Source organism: Pogoniulus pusillus, chromosome 4 (genome assembly GCF_015220805.1).
Source record: "Pogoniulus pusillus isolate bPogPus1 chromosome 4, bPogPus1.pri, whole genome shotgun sequence".
NCBI classification, from domain to species: Eukaryota; Metazoa; Chordata; class Aves; order Piciformes; family Lybiidae; genus Pogoniulus; species Pogoniulus pusillus.
This window is the reverse complement of record NC_087267.1, coordinates 3,089,406-3,106,811: the sequence shown is the minus strand read 5'-3', so window position 1 is coordinate 3,106,811 and position 17,406 is coordinate 3,089,406. Positions and strand designations below refer to the sequence as shown.

The window sequence follows — 17,406 nt, the reverse complement described above, 5'->3', positions numbered from 1 at the left end:
CTTTTGGCTCTTTATTGAACTCTCTCCAACAGGTCCTTGCCCCTCCCGAACTGGAGAGCTCAAAACTGGGCACAGCACTCCAGGTGTGGTCCCACCAGGGCAGAGCAGAGGAGAAGAACCTCCCCAGACCTGCTGGACACAGCCCTCCCAGTGCACATCAGGATACCATTGGCTCTCTTGGCCACAAGGGCACATTGCTGTGCCATGGAGAACCATCTGTCCACCAGCACTCCAAGGTCCTTTATATAAAGTCTGACTTAGTGAGCCTCGTTTCCCATAGGAGGGCATTGAGCACTGAGGCTGGTCATGGCAGTATCAGGAGACGTTTTTGCACCTGTAATGTTTGAATTCCTCATTTTTTTTTTTGCTGGCACAATCATCAGCAGTTGTGCACCCAGCTGCCTGACAGAGAGAACCTATCATGTAGTGCAAGGTAGAAGCACTCGCTTTTGTTCCTACAATTCCATTTTCACCGTTGGAGATACAGTGAATGAAGGAAGAGGAGCTGGGGCCTCACCTCCATTGAAAATGTACTCCACAAGGTTAATTGCCTTGCCCAAGGAAATCTGTAGAAGAGCCAGGAATAGAACTCCTGATTTCCTGGCAGCCTGCCCTGTGCTTTCAGCTCAAGGCCATCCTCCTCCAGTAAAGACTGCATGCAAACAGATGGGATGAGGGAGGGAAACTCACTTCTCAGTTCTGTGTCTGAAACAGATACATGGATTTTCTGACCAGCTTCTGTAGACTCAGGGTTGAGTGTCTCAGTATCTTTGGTGTATGTGTATTCTTCATGGGGGTATTTGAAAGCTGTGTAGATGTGGCACTTGGGGACGTGGTTTTGTGGCGGACTTGGCAGTGTTAAGTTAATGGTTGGATTTGATGATCTCAAAGTTATTTTCCCACCTAAACAATTCTATATCCAGGAGAGTGGGAGAGATTTGGGACTAGAAGGGTTTTGAACCAAGCAGAAATATAATCCTGAAAGTTATCTGTTAAATATTGGTGGTATTTGCTCAGCTGTCTACCTTAATTACATATAAAAGGCCAATACTGACCCAATAAACAACAAACATAATTGTTTGCACTGCAGTCCCTAATTCCTGGATACTTGGAAAGTGGCTACTCCATTTTTCAGGACGTGCTGATCTGAGCCATAGCTGCAGGACAAGGCTGTTCCAGGTCATTTCATCCAGAGATATTTCCATTCCCTGTCCTTTTGAAAAGGCAGTGGTGGAGAGGATGTAAAAATCCATGTGATGCAGGATGGAAGACTTTAGAGTCAAGACTTACAGATGTTCTGATAATTTGTGACTAATTGTGCATGGTATTTATTGTAATTTGATTTAAATCTGCTTTATACTGCAACTAATGCAGGAGCCTTATAAGAAAACACCACATTTTTTTCTCTGCCAGTGGTAGAAAAGAACCAGCTTGTAAATGACAGTCACTGCCTGTTGGGGGTGAATTTACTCTTCCCAATTAAGAGTTAAGGTAATAAGTAAAGAAGGGCAATACTTCTGACTTTGTTATATGTTATTTAAAGACCCATCAGGTTATGTGGATGCAGGAGGAATGCAGGGTTGATCCTCTTCTGGAAGGATTGTGGGGAGGCTAGTACTGTGATAATATCCAGAGAGTGCTTTCAGGGCTTTGAATGAAAATCATTGCGTACTTTCAGTGCCAGTGTTGTGATTTCCTCTTCCTTAAACCTGGGACTAAGCTTTACTTTGGATTACAGTTCAGTTACATCTCAAGTAAGAAGCTAGTTCTTTGACAAGCCAGGGGGCTTCTTTCAGTAAATAGAGTCATAGAATCTCAGAATGGTGTGGGTTGTGGAAGGACCTCCAAGGTTCATCTAGTCCAAACCCCGCTGCAGTCAGCAGGGGCACCCTCAACTAGAGCAGCCTGGCCAGAATGCTGTCAAGCCCCACCTTGAATATCTGCAGGGACAGGGCCCCATCCACCTCCCTGGGCACCTTGTTCCAGTGTTCCAGCACCCTCATAGTAAAGAGCCTGTTCTTAACATCCAATCTAAATCTGCTTTGCTGTAGTTTGAAACCATTGCCCCTTGTCCTGTCACCATAGGCTCTCTCCCCATCCTTCTTGTAGCCCCCTTCAGACACTGGAAGGCTGGATGTGGCTCTGGGTGACCTGATCTAGTGGAAAGTGTCCCTGCCTATGGCACAGGGATTGGAACTAGATGATCCTTGAGGTCCCTTGCAACCCTGACTCCAGAGCCTCCTCTTCTCCAGGCTGAACAACCCCAGCTCCCTCAGTCTGTCTTTGCAGTGGAGGTGCTCCAACCCTCTGATCATTTTTGTGGCCCTCCTCTGGACCCTCTCCATCAGATCCATGTCCTACATGTATTGAGGGCAGCAGAGCTGGATTCAGTACTCCAGGTGAGGTCTTACCAGAGCTAAGCAGCAGAATCCCCTCTCTGGATCTGCTGGCCACACATCTTTTGATGCGGCCCAGGATGTGTTTTGTTTTCTGTGCTGCAGGCTCACACTGTCTGCTCATGTCCAGCTTCTTGTGCATCTGCACTCCCCAGGGCTGCTTTGTATCACCTCATCCCCCAATCTGTACTGATAGTGAGGATTGTTCCGACCCAGGTGCAGAACTCTGCGCTTGCTCTTGTTGAACTTCATGAGGTTCACCTGTGCCCACCTCTCCAGCTTGTCCTGTCTCTCTGCTATATCAACAGCACCATTCAGCTTGGTATCATCTGAAAACATGCTGGTGGTGCACTGGATCCTACTGTCTGTATCACTGATAAAAATACTGAACAGCACAGGTCCCAGTCCAGAATAGTTGCAAAAGATCCTCACTAGGAAATGGTTTCTGAATCTGTAACACATGGCTCCCAGTGGTGGGAAAATATTGTTTGGCATCAACAGTGACATACTTCATATATCATTTAGTTAGCACAGTGCATTCTTGCTCTGCTGTCTTGGATTTATTTCATGCTAAGTACCACTTTAATCTTGCAGCATGGTTTACAAGTGCATCTGTTCTTCTATCCCAAGACCTTTCTGAGATACTCATAAGACTGAAAACCAGAAGCATAATAGGAAAAGAAGGACAGGAACCTGAAGTTTGAAAATTGTGCCTTCACTGACTGTACTGATTAAATAATCAGGCTGGGACACACACTTCCCTTGTTTAAAGATGCAGTAGTGACACTGCTGCTAAAGGAGTGTAGTGGTTTTGGGTGTTCCCCCCCCCCCCCCCCCCCAACTTTGGAAATCACCCAGACTAGACTCAGCCAGCTCTGGAAATTTGAATGAAGCTTATATTTACAGCTAGCACAATAGACAAGCAGATAGTTACAGTATATACAGTTATAGACAGAAACAGACAAGGGAAAAGGTAACACAGAAACACAACAGCCCTCCCAGAAACCTGAGTCCCCAGGAGGGGCTCCCAACCACCCTTCCACCTTCTCCCACCCCTCTCAACCTTACCCCAGTCCCAAGAAAGAATGGAGGTTTGGGCAGGGGGTTAGGAAGCAAAGTGGATTAATCAGAGAGACGGCAGAGAGGCTAGAGAGGAATGCAGCTCAGAGCTCCCAGGCAGAAGAAATGCCTTATCTATGTTTGGATTCTTGTTCTTGTACCTCTCAGCAAGCCTATGAGTGAAGCAGGCGTCAGCACTGTTTGTCTTTCACAGCCTGTGATCTAATCCTTCTCGCCAAAACATTCTAGCTAGCTTCAAACTAGCACAGGAGGAGTGTTTGAGGGACCCCTGCAATGCGAAAGGCTAGGGCCTGGGAAGATGACAGAGTGAGAAAGCTGTGTGCTGAGGAACATGTAACCACGGTATTGAGACTGGTAGTGCTCACAATGAATGGAGCAAAGCTGCAGGTGGGGAGGTTCAGAGTGGCTGTGAGGAGGAAGTTGTTCAGCATGAGAGTGATGAGAGCCTGGAATGGGTTGCCCAGGGAAGTGGTTGAGGCTTCATCCCTGGAGGTGTTTAAGTCCAGGCTGGATGAGGCTGTGGCCATCCTGATCTGGGGTAGGGTGTCCCTGCCCATGGCAGGGGGTTGGAACTAGATGCTCCTTGTGCTCCCATCCAACCCTGATTCTATGATTCTATATTGTACATTTGATGGTGTGGCTGCAAGAATTTTGCAGGCAACAGCTTGCTGTAATCTATTTTCACTTCATTTTAATTCTTTTACCTTTTCAGATGGTGTTGCCTGCTAATAGTACAAGTATTGTAGAGTTTGAGAGGTTTTTTGTCAGTTGAGTTATATACCTGCATGTGTGCTATTCCCATAGCAGTTTTAGGAGGCTGGTGAGGCACAATGTAAGCCTTTTATTCTGCTTTTTACTTATTAATATAACATAGTGGGTTTGGTTTGTTTCATTCTAGTCTGTTCATGCTAAAAACTGAACTTACAGGGTCAGACTTTGATGCTACTTATGATGATTTCAATAATATTATTGCTAAATGACATTTGAATCATAGAATCATAGAATCATAGAATCAACCAGGTTGGAAGAGACCTCCAAGATCATCCAGGCCAACCTAGCACCCAGCCCTAACCAATCAACTAGACCATGGCACTAAGTGCCTCATCCAGGCTTTTCTTGAAGACCCCCAGGGACGGTGCCTCCACCACCTCCCTGGGCAGCCCATTCCACTCTCTCTGGGAAGAATTTCTTCCTAACATCCAGCCTAGACCTCCCCTGGCACAACTTGAGACTGTGTCCCCTTGTTCTATTGCTGGTTGCCTGGGAGAAGAGGCCACCCCCCACCTGGCTACAATGCCCCTTCAGGTAGTTGTAGACAGCAATAAGATCACCCCTGAGCCTCCTCTTCTCCAGGCTAAACAGGCCCAGCTCCCTCAACCTCTCCTCATAGGATTTGTGCTCCAGGCCCCTCACCAGCTTTGTTGCCCTTCTCTGGACATGTTCCAGCACCTCAACATCTTTCTTGAATTGAGGGGACAAAAGGAAGTAACGTATTAGTTGTATGCCTCTCTCGGTGTCTGTGAGAATGGAGTCTGATCCAGAGGGTGATGTGCATTGACTGCAAGTGGTTTAGCAGTAGTGGCCTTTTGGAGGCTTTATGATGATGAGTGAATTGACAAGATTTAGGGTTTTTACCTCCTGTCTGGAGTTCAGAGAGCATGAGCTTCCAGAAGAGTCAGACTGACAGTTCCTGCATACAGCAGAAATAATGGCTTTACCCAGCATATTACCCTAATCCATTTTGACTGTTCTATCAATTACCCTAATAGTCAGCAACTGGGGCCTTTCACAGGAATACAAACACATATGTGAGCTTAACTGTTATGATCTTATCAAAGTTGCATTGTGTTAACATGTTCTTTTGTACCTTGCAAAACTCAGTACAGCCTTCCTTACACCCCCAGAAGCCACTAAGTCAGTAAGAGCTGATTTGTTTAGCTTCCTCATTTTTTGTTACCTTGTTAGTTTGCATCAAAGTTTTTGGTGGCCTTATAATAAAAATCGAGGGGAGAATTTCTGCCCTTCCCTTGCACTTCTGGAGTGTGAGCATTGCAGACAGTTTGCACAGGTATGGAAGCAAGCCTGAGCCCTAGCTGCATCCATTTTCAGTTTGTTTGTCTTCTCCACGATGAGGTTTGAATGCTTAGCTTGCCCACTTGCCTTGTTCAGGGCTATGTGAATGTCATGGGTAGAAGCTTTGAGGAAGTTCTCATTTTCAGTAATTTGAGCCTGGCAAAGTAGCTGAAAATTGAAAAGGGCACTTATTTAGTTAAAAATTTCCCTGACTCTGGCTAACTGGAATCTATCCAACAAACAGTCCCAGATAAGAGAAATTGCAGGTAACCTTTGAGATGAGCAAGGAGTAAAAGATGAGTGAAAAGAATAAACACAGGGCTCAGGGCTCTATAAGACTTGGAGAAACAGGGAACTGTCACTGCTGGGTTCTTCCATTGAGCCTTGCCTACTGTCATTTCAGTTGTGTCCCATGCAGGGGTGCACAATGTAGGGTGAGCAAGTGGCAGAGTTACTGATCTCTTACTTTACATGGCCTTATGGGGCAGTCCTAGGCCTCCTGTCTCTTGCAGTCTAGGAAATTCAGAGAACAAACAATTTTGGGTTGCTCAGAAACAAAAGTGGTGCCAAGAGCTCTTTGGTTTACAGCAGTTCTGCTTTGGATCTCAAGGCTTGTGGGAGGCAAGGTAGTCGCCTCGTAGTAAGCAAGGCAGGTGCCTTAAGTCTGGAGTAGCTGTGGAAAGATGCAGTTCAGCAGGTTGCATCTGGGTTTCCCTTCTTGCAGTTTGCTTCATCCAGTCATTCTTTTGGATCCTATTGCCCAGCCAGATACCTGGGGATTTTCTAGTAACTAGGTCATTGTGGTTATCTTGCTCACTGGGGAGGGAATACTCAGACCTCAGAGTCAAAAGCCCTGGCTGCTTGAGGACAAGAGCAGAATCATGGGAAGCTTGAAGGCAGTTCAGGATCACTTCTTCCTCTTCATATTCTAAGTGGTGCATTTGATTTTGCACTTGGAGAAAACACAGAAAAGAGTTTGACCTGCAGTCTGTGATTTAAACAGCTGCTGACATGGAGCTTGGCCCACACAGCTCTAGCACCAAGGCTGAGTTTGGCTGGCAACACAGCAGCAATATTGAGAGACAACTTTTTAAGGGCAGTTTTCATACTTGGCTCAAAGGAAGAGTAGAGTTTATTTTTTATGCAGGTGGAAGTGTCAGTATGCAGTGAGGTGCAGCATTGTCTTTATTAACCTCAGATATATTTGTATTTGAGCATGAAATTTCTTCTTTGCACAGAGGTTCTCCTTCTAGTCAGACTAACACTGAAGCCATAACGTCATGATTGCCCAGAAGGCAAATTGCATCCTGGACTGCATGAAAAGATGTGTTGACAGCAAATCCAGAGAGGTGATTCTGCCACTTTACTTTGGTGAGAACTCACCTGAAGTACAGCATCCTTGTCTGGAGCCCTCAATATAGGAAGGATGTGGACATGATAGAGCAGGTCCAGAGCAGGGCCACAAAAATGATCAGGGGGTTGGAGCACCTCTGCTACAAAGACAGGCTGAGGGAGCTGGGGTTGTTCAGTCTGGAGAAGAGGAGACTCCAGGGAGACCTAAGAGCAGCCTTCCAGTACCTGAAGTGAGCCTCCAAGAAGGATGGAGAGAGACTGTTTACAAAGGCCTGTGATGACAGGACAAGGGGCAATGGCTTCAAATGAGATTTAGATCGGATGTTAGGAACAGGTTCTGCACCATGAGGGTGCTGGAACAGGTTGCCCAGGGAGGTGGTTGGGGCCCCATCCCTGGAGATATTCAAGGTGACTAAATGACTTTTGGATGTCCTTTCCAACCCAGACCATTCTATGATTGACATTTCAACTGTCACCACAGAAACCATTGTGATCTCACAAATTCACCTTTATAGCAGTCTCTGAAAAGTGGCAGAATAAGCTTTAAGAGAGGAAGCTGCTATTTAAACTCGAACACCTTTGATGATTATCAGAAACAGAGAAAGTCTGAAGATGAATTTCTGTAGGGTCAGGTTGATTCTTGGTGTAGTACTGCTGATGACACTTGAGTTACCCCAGGGAGGAACTTACCCCCTGTGTCTGGAATGACTTGATGGCAAACATGTAAAGAGGAAGGGAATTTCTGCTCCAGTTTAATACATTGGAAAGTTTTCCCTCATCTGAAAATCTTTCTTTATCTCTGAATTTCCTGGCTTTTGTGGATTTGTATTTGAGCATTAATGTTATTTCAGTGTGTTTTTTTCTAGTGTTTGATTTTTGGGGGTTGTTTTTACTGGGGAGATGATATATATGTATGTATGTATCTATATGATATGTATGTATATATGGCATCATGGCCTGGATCAGGAACAGTGTGGCCAGTAGTACAAGGGAGGTTCTTCTGCCCGTGTACTCAGCACTGCTCAGGCCACACCTTGAGTGCTGTGTCCAGTTCTGGGCTCCTCAATTCAAGAGAGATGTTGAGGTGCTGGAAGGTGTCCAGAGAAAGGCAGCAAGGCTGGGGAGGAGCCTGGAACACAAACCCTATGAGGAGAGGCTGAGGGAGCTGGGGTTGTGCAGCCTGGAGAAGAGGTGGCACAGGGCCACCTCAGTTGCTGTCTACAACTCCCTGCAGGGAGGCTGTAGCCAGGTGGGGTTTCTGTGTTTCTTTTGTGTCTCTTAGAAGTGCAAAGCTGGGGGACCAAAATCTATGCAAGTGCTCTGTGCTAGCTGTTGTGGCTTGAGAAAAGGAGAGAAAAGAGAAAGCAAGGATCTGTGCCTGTAACAGGACCAACCTAAGGGTATTAGATACCTTCTGCTATTCTTCCTCTCCTGCACTTAGCGTTGAGGTATCCTGTGTCCATGCAGAGACAGGCTATACAGCTGTTGTGCAAGGGAGAGGGAGCCAGTCATTGCTTTGGTGGGGTGGGGATAGGTGTGCTTAATCACCAAGCCTGGGGAGTCAGGAACCGTCTGGGATGCAGTCAAGGCACAGCTGGCTCTGAGATCCTGCTTGGCCACAGCTCTTGGGGTGTCTAGCGTGGCTGCGCAGAGCCACAGCCTCCCTTCCAGCAGGCGAGGGCAGGGTGGAGATGGCAGATTAGCCACCTGGCTGCATCAGATGCCTGCTGCCAGTCAGAGAGGAAAAAGCTGTTGTGATCCGTCAGCTACTAGGAAAGATCCTCAGTCAGATACAGACTGTGCCAGGCAAACACTCCAGCTGCAGGCTAATAATCACAGAATTAATCAGATTGGAAAAGACCTTTGAGGTCATCCAGTCCAGTCCAACCTATTACCCACATCCGATTAACTAAGCCATGGCGCCAAGTGCCACATCCAGTCTCTTTTTAAACACTTCCAGGGACAGGGACACTGCCACCTCCCTGGGGCAGCCTGTTCCAATGCCAGTCACTCTTTCTGGGAAGAACTTTTTCCTAACATCCAGTCTAAACCTCCCCTGGTGCAGCTTGAGACTGTGTCCTCTTGTTCTGTGGCTGGTTGTCTGGGAGGGACCAAATCCCACCTGCCTACAACCTCCTTTCAGATAGTTGTAGACAGCAATGAGCTCTGCCCTGAGCCTCCTCTTCTGCAGGCTGCACACCCCCAGCTCCCTCAGCCTCTCCTCACAGGGCTGTGCTCCAGGCCCCTCACCAGCTTTGTCGCCCTTCTCTGGACACCTTCCAGTACTGCAACATCTCTCTTGAATTGAGGAGCCCAGAAGTGGACACAGCACTCAAGGTGTGGCCTGAGCAGTGCTGAGTACAGGGGCAGAATAACCTCCCTTGTCCTACTGGCCACACTGTTCCTGATGCAGACCAGGATGCCATTGGCTCTCTTGGCCACCTGGGCACACTGCTGGCTCATCTTCAGCTACTCTCTACCAGTACCCCCAGGTCCCTCTCTGCCTGACTGCTCTCAGCCACTCTGTCCCCAGCCTATAGTGCTGCTTGGGGTTATTGTGGCCAAAATGCAGAACCCTGCACTTGGCCTTGTTAAATCTCATGCTGTTGGACTCTGCCTGTCTATCCAGCCTGGCAAGGTCCCTCTGCAGAGCCCTCCTGCCCTCCAGTAGTCCACTCTTGCTCCCAACTTGGTGTCACCTGCAAACTTACTAATGGTGCCTGTACCGCGACCCTGACCTCACAGCTGGCCACCCCCTTCCCTGTTCTGTGAGTTCTGTGTCACCTGTGTCACCTGTTAGAGTGTACAATGATGCCTGAACAGTAGTTACTCTGATGGAGCAGCAGGTAGGAGACATTAGTTTTAGTTAGTTTGGTCTGAACTCCATTGAGAACCTTCGTTCTATTGCTATGAACAAATATCTTTTTATCTAGAGGGAAAAAAAGGTCCATGTCTTAGCCCCAGAATGTTTATTACTTGCTGCCCAAGATTAACAGCAGTTTGAAAGGAAGATCCTGTGTCCTAAAAGTATCTTAGTAAAGCGTGATAAATGTATTCACTACCTACAGACTTGCCTGAACTTTGCTCCTGGACCAAAAATCAGAAAGGAACTTTGTCTGTGCCTGGTGTGTGACAGCATTGTGTGAACATGTGTTACAGATCAGGTTTGGGGGAAAGTTTTAGCTTCCTTTATGTTTGTTTTTTATTTTGCTGTGTTTTGGTTTTGTTTCTGTGAATAGTTACAAGAGAACACCTCCTTTGTGTTTTAGGAGTTAATCTGCTCAGCTCTTTATTCTTTCCTTGCAGTTTTACTAATTTGGGGGTTTATTTGGTGACATCATAGTCATTTCTACAGCAACCCACAGTGAGGTTGCAAACAAAGGTGCAGAATGACCAGACAGACTTGTAAGAGCAGGTTGTCAGGCCAATGGCACTGTTAATAATGAATGAGAAGGAAGGGGTGGAAAACCAAAGCCAAACTTGTGCTGTACAGCAGTGATGAGGCATTTAGTGCCATGGTCTAGTTGACTGGCTAGGGCTGGGTGCTAGGTTGGACTGGATGAGCTTGGAGGTCTCTTCCAACCTGCTTGATTCTATGATTCTAGGATGAGAGGTCATCAGCCATGCCTTTGTGGTCCAGATGTAAAGCCATGCCATGGAGAAGTGGGAGACTAGTTGTAAGATTCTTGTCTGCTTCTTCTCTGTGTTAGCCTGTTGCAGGTTTTTTTATAGCCTAAGCCAGGTCTTCACAGTATCACAGTATTATTAGGATTGGAAGAGACCTCATAGATCATCAAGTCCAACCCTTTACCACAGAGCTCAAGGCCAGACCTTGGCACCAAGTGCCACGTCCAATCCTGCCTTGAACAGCTCCAGGGACGGCGACTCCACCACCTCCCCGGGCAGCCCATTCCAGTGTCCAATGACTCTCTCAGTGAAGAACTTTCTCCTCACCTCCAGCCTAAATCTCCCCTGGCATAGCTTGAGGCTGTGTCCTCTTGTTCTGGTGCTGGCCACCTGAGAGAAGAGAGCAACCTCCTCCTGGCCACAACCACCCCTCAGGTAGTTGTAGACAGCAATAAGGTCTCCCCTGAGCCTCCTCTTCTCCAGGCTAACCAATCCCAGCTCCCTCAGCCTCTCCTCGTAGGGCTGTGCTCAAGGCCTCTCCCCAGCCTCGTCGCCCTTCTCTGGACACGCTCAAGCATCTCAATGTCCCTCCTAAACTGGGGGGCCCAGAACTGAACACAGTACTCAAGGTGTGGTCTAACCAGTGCAGAGTACAGGGGCAGTCTTGCAGGCTGTTGCACATTGCTGTGGGCACCTCTTTCCAATTGCTCTTTCACCTAAGTATGTCTGATAGATGGAAATGATGCTCTTAAAAATATCTGCCCTAGCAGACACTATTTTCCTTGGGCCTTGTAGATAAAAGGGCAAATCTTTCAGCTCAGGAAATGTGCAGATTTCAGCAAGTAATGTCTGCTGAGGTTTGTGTGTGCCAGAAAGGATAAGGAGGATAAAAAAGAAAACCTGTTGCTTTTATCAAGCACCTAGAAAATCTGTGGTTGTCAATGGGTAAAAATTATGTGATACAAATCCTTAAATAATGGAATAATAGATATGGAATAAATAATAGGGACTGTGATGTGCAGAACACATGGAGTGCATGGAGTGTGCTGAGAACAATGTTTAATGAGTCGGCAAACAACTTCGCTCTCCACACCTGCAGCTGGGGCTGCACTTAATGTCCTGCATGTGGCATTCGACTCCCTGTGGCTTTTCCATGGAGTTCACTGGCATGTGTGCCTTTTTTTCCCTTGAAGTTTTGCAGTGAATAATCTCTTTCAGGAAGGTAATGATAGTAGCATTTTACAAACTAAATACGAGAAGTAAATGTTTGGTGGGGTCAGCTGGAGGAGGAAAGGTTGGCTGAATAATCAGAGTGGAACAGTCCTCTCTTTTACTTGTGTCCATGCTTATAGAGCTAATTGCTACCTCAGGTTTTATTTTGAGAGTTTCAAGCTGATACACTGCTTTAAAAGCCATCAAGTTATCTTGTTGAGCAAATGAGTAAAAATTTGGGTCTGCCCTGCTGGAAAGCAGTTCCCTAGAGAAAGACCTTGGAGTCTCGGTGGGCAGCAAGTTCTGCATGGCACAGCAATGTGCCCTTGTGGCCAAGAGAGCCAGTGGCATCCTGGGGTGCAGCAAGAAAAGTGTGTCCAGCAGGGTTAGGGAAGTGCTTCTCCCCCTCTACGCTGCCCTGGTGAGACCACACCTGGAATGCTGTGTTTGGTTTTGGGCTCCCCAGTTCAAGAGAGACAGGGACCTGCTGGGAAGAGTCCAACAAAGAGCCACAAGGATGACTGGAGGACTTGAGCATCTCCCCTATGAAAAGAGACTGAGAGAGCTGAGGCTGCTTAGTCTGGAGAAGGGGATCTGGTCAGTGTATATAAATATCCAAGAGGTGGTTGTGAGTGGATGAGGCCAATCTCTTTTCAGTGGTGCACAGTAATAAGACAAGGAACAATAGAGACATACTTGACCATAGAAGGTTTCACCTCAGCATGAGGAGAAACTTCTTTAAGTGAGGGTGACAGAGCTCTGGAACAGGCTGCCTGGAGAGGTTGTGGAGTCTCCTTCTCTGGAGACTTTCAAAACCCACCTGGGTGCATTCCTGTGTGGATTACCCTGGGGGACCCTGCTTTGGCAGAGGGGTCCCTTCCAACCTCTAGTATTGATTCTGTGACTAATTGTTAAAGTGTCATTTCCTACTACTGCACACTGAGGAAGTAATCTTTAAATGAGTAACTGGTTGATTTAATAAGTCAGCTAATGTAAGTCTGTAGAGGAATGGAAATAATTTAACATCAAACTAAAATATTTGATAACCTCTTGTGCCTTCATCTCTCGGGCTTGACTGGAGTGTTTAGGTTCTGTGCCAGTGTTTCCTGTGGCTTTAGTGTGGGTTAATCAGACTTTGAAAAACACATTAAACAATTAGACAAAGTGGTGCTTTGCAGCATGGTTCTTCCAGGAGATGATGCAGATAGATGGTAATTCTGACCTTTCTTACCATTGCCTTCTGTGGTGGTCAGTGGAGATTTGTGCATAGTCATGAGGTGCTTGCTGGTAGAAAATTGTCAGTTTGCTGTTACTACTAAAACGGCTCCTGCAGTACTACAATGCAGTTAGCAGAGCTCAGCAATAAAAGATTTTTCACAGAATCAGAAACATTCAGGCTGGAAAAGACCTTCAGGATCATCAAATCCAATGGATAACCCTGCTCTACAAGGTTCACCCTAAACCTGGCTTGTCTCAGATGCTCACCTAGATGCATGCTAGAATGGTGTGCTGAGATCCCAGTAAAGGCAGTCCCATGCTTTCTCAGCCTAGGAAGGTATCTACAGCACTAGTTCTCAGGGTCTGCATGAATCTCTTTTGACACTGGAAGAGACTGTGGAAGAGTCATGTGAGAAGCCTGAGATGTCCTTTCTGATGCTTTCTAATCCATTGAGTCACTTCCTTCTTGGCAGTGATTTTTTTTCTGCCTCAGGCATTTTAGTCCTAGGAAAGCATGCTTCTTTTTGCTGTTAAATCTTCCTGTTCATGAATCCCATCCCTATCTGCCTTGCCTTCTTACTTTTAAAAGTTGTTTAGCCTGGAGAAGAGGAGGCTCAGGGCAGAGCTCATTGCTGTTTACAACTACCTGAAGGGACATTGTAGCCAGCTGGGGGGTGGCCTCTTCTCCCAGGCAACCAGCAATAGAACAAGGGGACACAGTCTCAAGTTGTGCTGGGGAAAGTCTAGGCTGGATGTTAGGAGGAAGTTCTTCACAGAGAGAGTGATTGGCATTGGAATGGGCTGCCCAAGGAGGTGGAGGAGTTGCTGTCCCTGGAGGTGTTCAAGAAAAGACTGGATGGGACACTTAGTGCCATGGTCTGGTTGACTGGCTAGGGCTGGGTGCTAGGTTGGACTGGGTGATCTTGGAGGTCTCTTCCAACCTGGTTGATTTTATGATTCCCAACACCTACTTTCCTTGTCCTGCTTTTTCTTCTGACCCTGAGTTTCTTCTCAGAAACTGGGAGAAGTGCAATTGAGAAGAGACACAGTAAAGACAAGATTCTGACAACAGTGACTGTGTGCAGGTCAGAAAAACCCCACAGACAGTGGGACTGAGCATGCACGAAGAGTGGCAAACAAGAACATTCTTTCAGAGCAAGAGAGGCTGGAAAGACAGATCAAGATTCATACTCTTTAGATAGTTAAAAAAAAACCCAGGATAATACTTAGAAGTTAAATAATCAGTGTCACACTAGGAGTTGCAGAGACACAAATGACTCCTCCGTGTCTGATTAGGAGATGTAGCTATAGGGGGTGAAGATGGGATGATAAAAGAGGATGGGGTGACAGAGATTTAATGTGAGGAAGAGGAAAATGAAATGCAAGAATAATATAGAAGAAGCATTGCAGGGGAAAAAAAAAGAGAGGAAAAAGGCAAGGTGGATGAAAAGGAAAGAGGAAACAGATACTAAGGACAGATGGAAAGAAGGATAGGCTGTAATCTGCTGTGCAGTATAAAAGAAAGGAAAAGTGGAGCACAGCCAGAAAGGGTAAGAAAAAGCAAGAGATTACATTGTCCTATTTAAAACCACAAAGTATAAGAAAGACAGTGGGCTTTCCTGCTGTCGATGGATTAGATGAGGTGAAGGGTCTCTCACAATCCAGACTCTTGTGATTCTGTGACACTAAGGAAGAAGAACGAGGGAGAAGAGCACAAAGAAAGGACAAAAAAGAGTTGGAGTGGGTACAAATGACAAAACTCCAGAGGAAACCTCAGAATTTATAAGCATAAATTCACAGAATTTTGGGTTTCTACTTGCATATTTAAATGGAGAGTCAGTGAAGTTACCCACTCTTTAGGATGTTACTCATCTGGGAAGTTGCATGAAGCAGTTCTGAAGATAATGCTCACAGGCTAATCTGGAGCTCGGTGTGCTCAGCAGAGTTGTCCCACTCTACATTGTCTTGCTTCCAGAGTCTGCAGACCACTCAGTCCAAAAGGCAAATGCAAAACTTTAGTCATTACAATCGACAAGTGTTTCTGAAGCAGAGGAAATAGTCATGAGTGTGATTCTCTGACTGACCTGCCCTATGACTAAAACGTTGGTGTAGGAGGAGAGCTCTTACATAAGAGCAATGAGACAGAATATTTCTGCTGTTAGTGTCCGTGGTTAAGGGGAAAAGGAAATAGCACAGGACTGTCTCAGGCATTGTCATCCAGCAAACTGCTCACTAGTATCACTCACAGTGTATTTGGATAGCATTCCTGTCATAGGTACTCAACACTGCAACATGCTTCTGACCCTGAATAATGCCAGATAGAAAGGCAGTTACCACTGGTTTTCCATTTTCTCTTAGTTTCCCTCTCTTTCAGTAGAGATGAGTTGATTCTTTATAAGAAGCTTAACCCTAGTGGGTACCAGACAGCCAACAGTTGTAAGCAGTATCACAGGTTTAGGTTTAGGTTTCTGTAGCTGATCAGCAGTTGCAAAAACTCTTGACATTTCATGACCACATCTGGTGTGCTGTGAGTCTCCAACTTCATTTGATCACTAAGTTGCTCTCCATATCCTTTCTGGAAAGAGAACTGTAATCTGTGTTTTCACATCCATGCTCTTTACCCACTTGTGCCATATGTTCCATTTAAAGTTGCAGGACAGGAAGTATAGAGAGATACTAAGTGCCTCATCCAGGCTTTGCTTGAACACCTCCAGGGACAGCAACTCCACCACCTCCCTGGGCAGCTCAGTCCAATGCCAATCACTCTCTCTGCCAACAACTTCCTCCTGACATCCAGCCTAGACCTCCTCTGGCACGACTTGAGACTGTGTCCCCTTGTTCTGTTGCTGGTTGCCTGGCAGAAGAGACCAATCCCACCTGGAAGCAAACCTCCCTTCAGGTAGTTGTTGACAGCAATGAGCTCTGCCCTGAGCCTCCTCTTCTGCAGGCTGCACACCCCCAGCTCCCTCAGCCTCTCCTCATAGGGTTGTGCTCCAGGCCCTTCACCACCTTTGTCACCCTTCTCTGGACACCTTCCAGTACCTCAACATCTCTCTTGAATGGAGGAGCCCAGAACTGGACACAGTACCAGACTCGTGGCCTTCATACCTTGTGTAGTTAGAAGAAGGGCAGGCTTTAATTTTATTATGCAGGAGGCACCTTTGAGTGCAGACCAAATCAGCAAAAACATCTTGCATACATGTGCCTGACTTTCTGGGAGTTAATAATTAAGAAAGGGTTTGAAGAGGCCAAGCATAAAGTAGTGCCCATCCCCACATACTGCACTATACACTAAACAAAGCTAGTACCTTGCAGTTATGAACCTGGCCTTTGCCACTCTGGGCATGACACTGCTAGCTGTATTTTAGTGCTGCTGAAGATGCTTTCATCTACAATTAAAACCACATTTCTACTCTCATGTTGAAAAATGCCTTGTTTGGTTGTTGTTTTTGTTCTCCCTGCAAATTTATTGTGTTTGCTTAGAACATGACCTGATCACATCTACAAATCAGGCAATTAGATATCTAAGAGCTAGAAAATGAACCTGTGGAATAATCCTCCCAGGTATGTCTGAAAGCAAAATTCCAGCCAAAGAATTAATGAGGTCAAGCTCTCTCAATAACAGCAAAAAAGCCAAGTGCTTCTAAATGAATTTGCTTGCAAAATGAGTATTGCCACAGGTTTTGTTAGCTAAATGATGGTACAAGTATTTGATTAATTTAGAAAGGCAGTGACCTAGGGCAGTAATTATCAGTATTGACAGAATCTGTACATGTGCAGCATATAAATAGCTCAATGAAACTGGAGGTGTTAATTAAAGGTACTGGTTAAATGGTCTCTGAAATGGTATTCTGCAAGCAAATGAAAATGGGATCACAGCCAGAAGAATTGCAGGTTGGCCCACACTGCTCTCTTAGTTTGCCTAAAGCTGTCGAAGGGTAGATTTAAATATGGACTCTGGAGTCTTTCCTTTGGAAGACTCTGAGAGAGTCTGTCTGAGAGATAATACTTGTGAGTAGCTGAAACTGGTGCCACAGACGTGTGTGATGTCAGTCACAGTTCACAGAATCAACCAGGTTGGAAGAGACCTCCAAGATCATCCAGTCCAACCTAGCACCCAGCCCTAGCCAGTCAACCAGACCATGGCACTAAGTGCCCCAGCCAGGCTTTGCTTCAACACCTCCAGGGACGGTGACTCCACCACCTCCCTGGGCAGCCCATTCCAATGCCAATCACTCTCTCTGCCAACAACTTCCTCCTAACATCCAGCCTAGACCTCCTGTGGGACAACTTGAGACTGTGTCCCCTTGTTCTGTTGGTGGCCACCTGGGAGAAAAGGCCAACCCCTACCTGGCTACAGCCTCCCTTTGGGTAGTTGTAGACAGCAATGAGCTCTGCCCTGAGCCTTCTCTGCTGCAGGCTGCACACCCCCAGCTCCCTCAGCCTC

General features: G+C 46.4%; 1 protein-coding gene across 5 annotated transcripts in view; it reads left to right on the top strand.

The window, feature by feature from the left end:
* HMGA2 (high mobility group AT-hook 2) overlaps positions 1-17,406 on the top strand; it is a 119,059-nt gene that overhangs the window by 22,576 nt on the left and 79,077 nt on the right. The window contains exon 4 of one of the 5 annotated variants that reach the window (XM_064141984.1): positions 33-360. The exons of the other annotated variants lie outside the window; for them this stretch is intronic. Coding sequence (XP_063998054.1) covers positions 33-347 — 315 coding nt within the window. The 3' untranslated portion in view covers positions 348-360. Of the gene's footprint in view, positions 1-32; positions 361-17,406 lie in introns of those variants that run through there. 5 annotated transcript variants of the gene reach the window in all.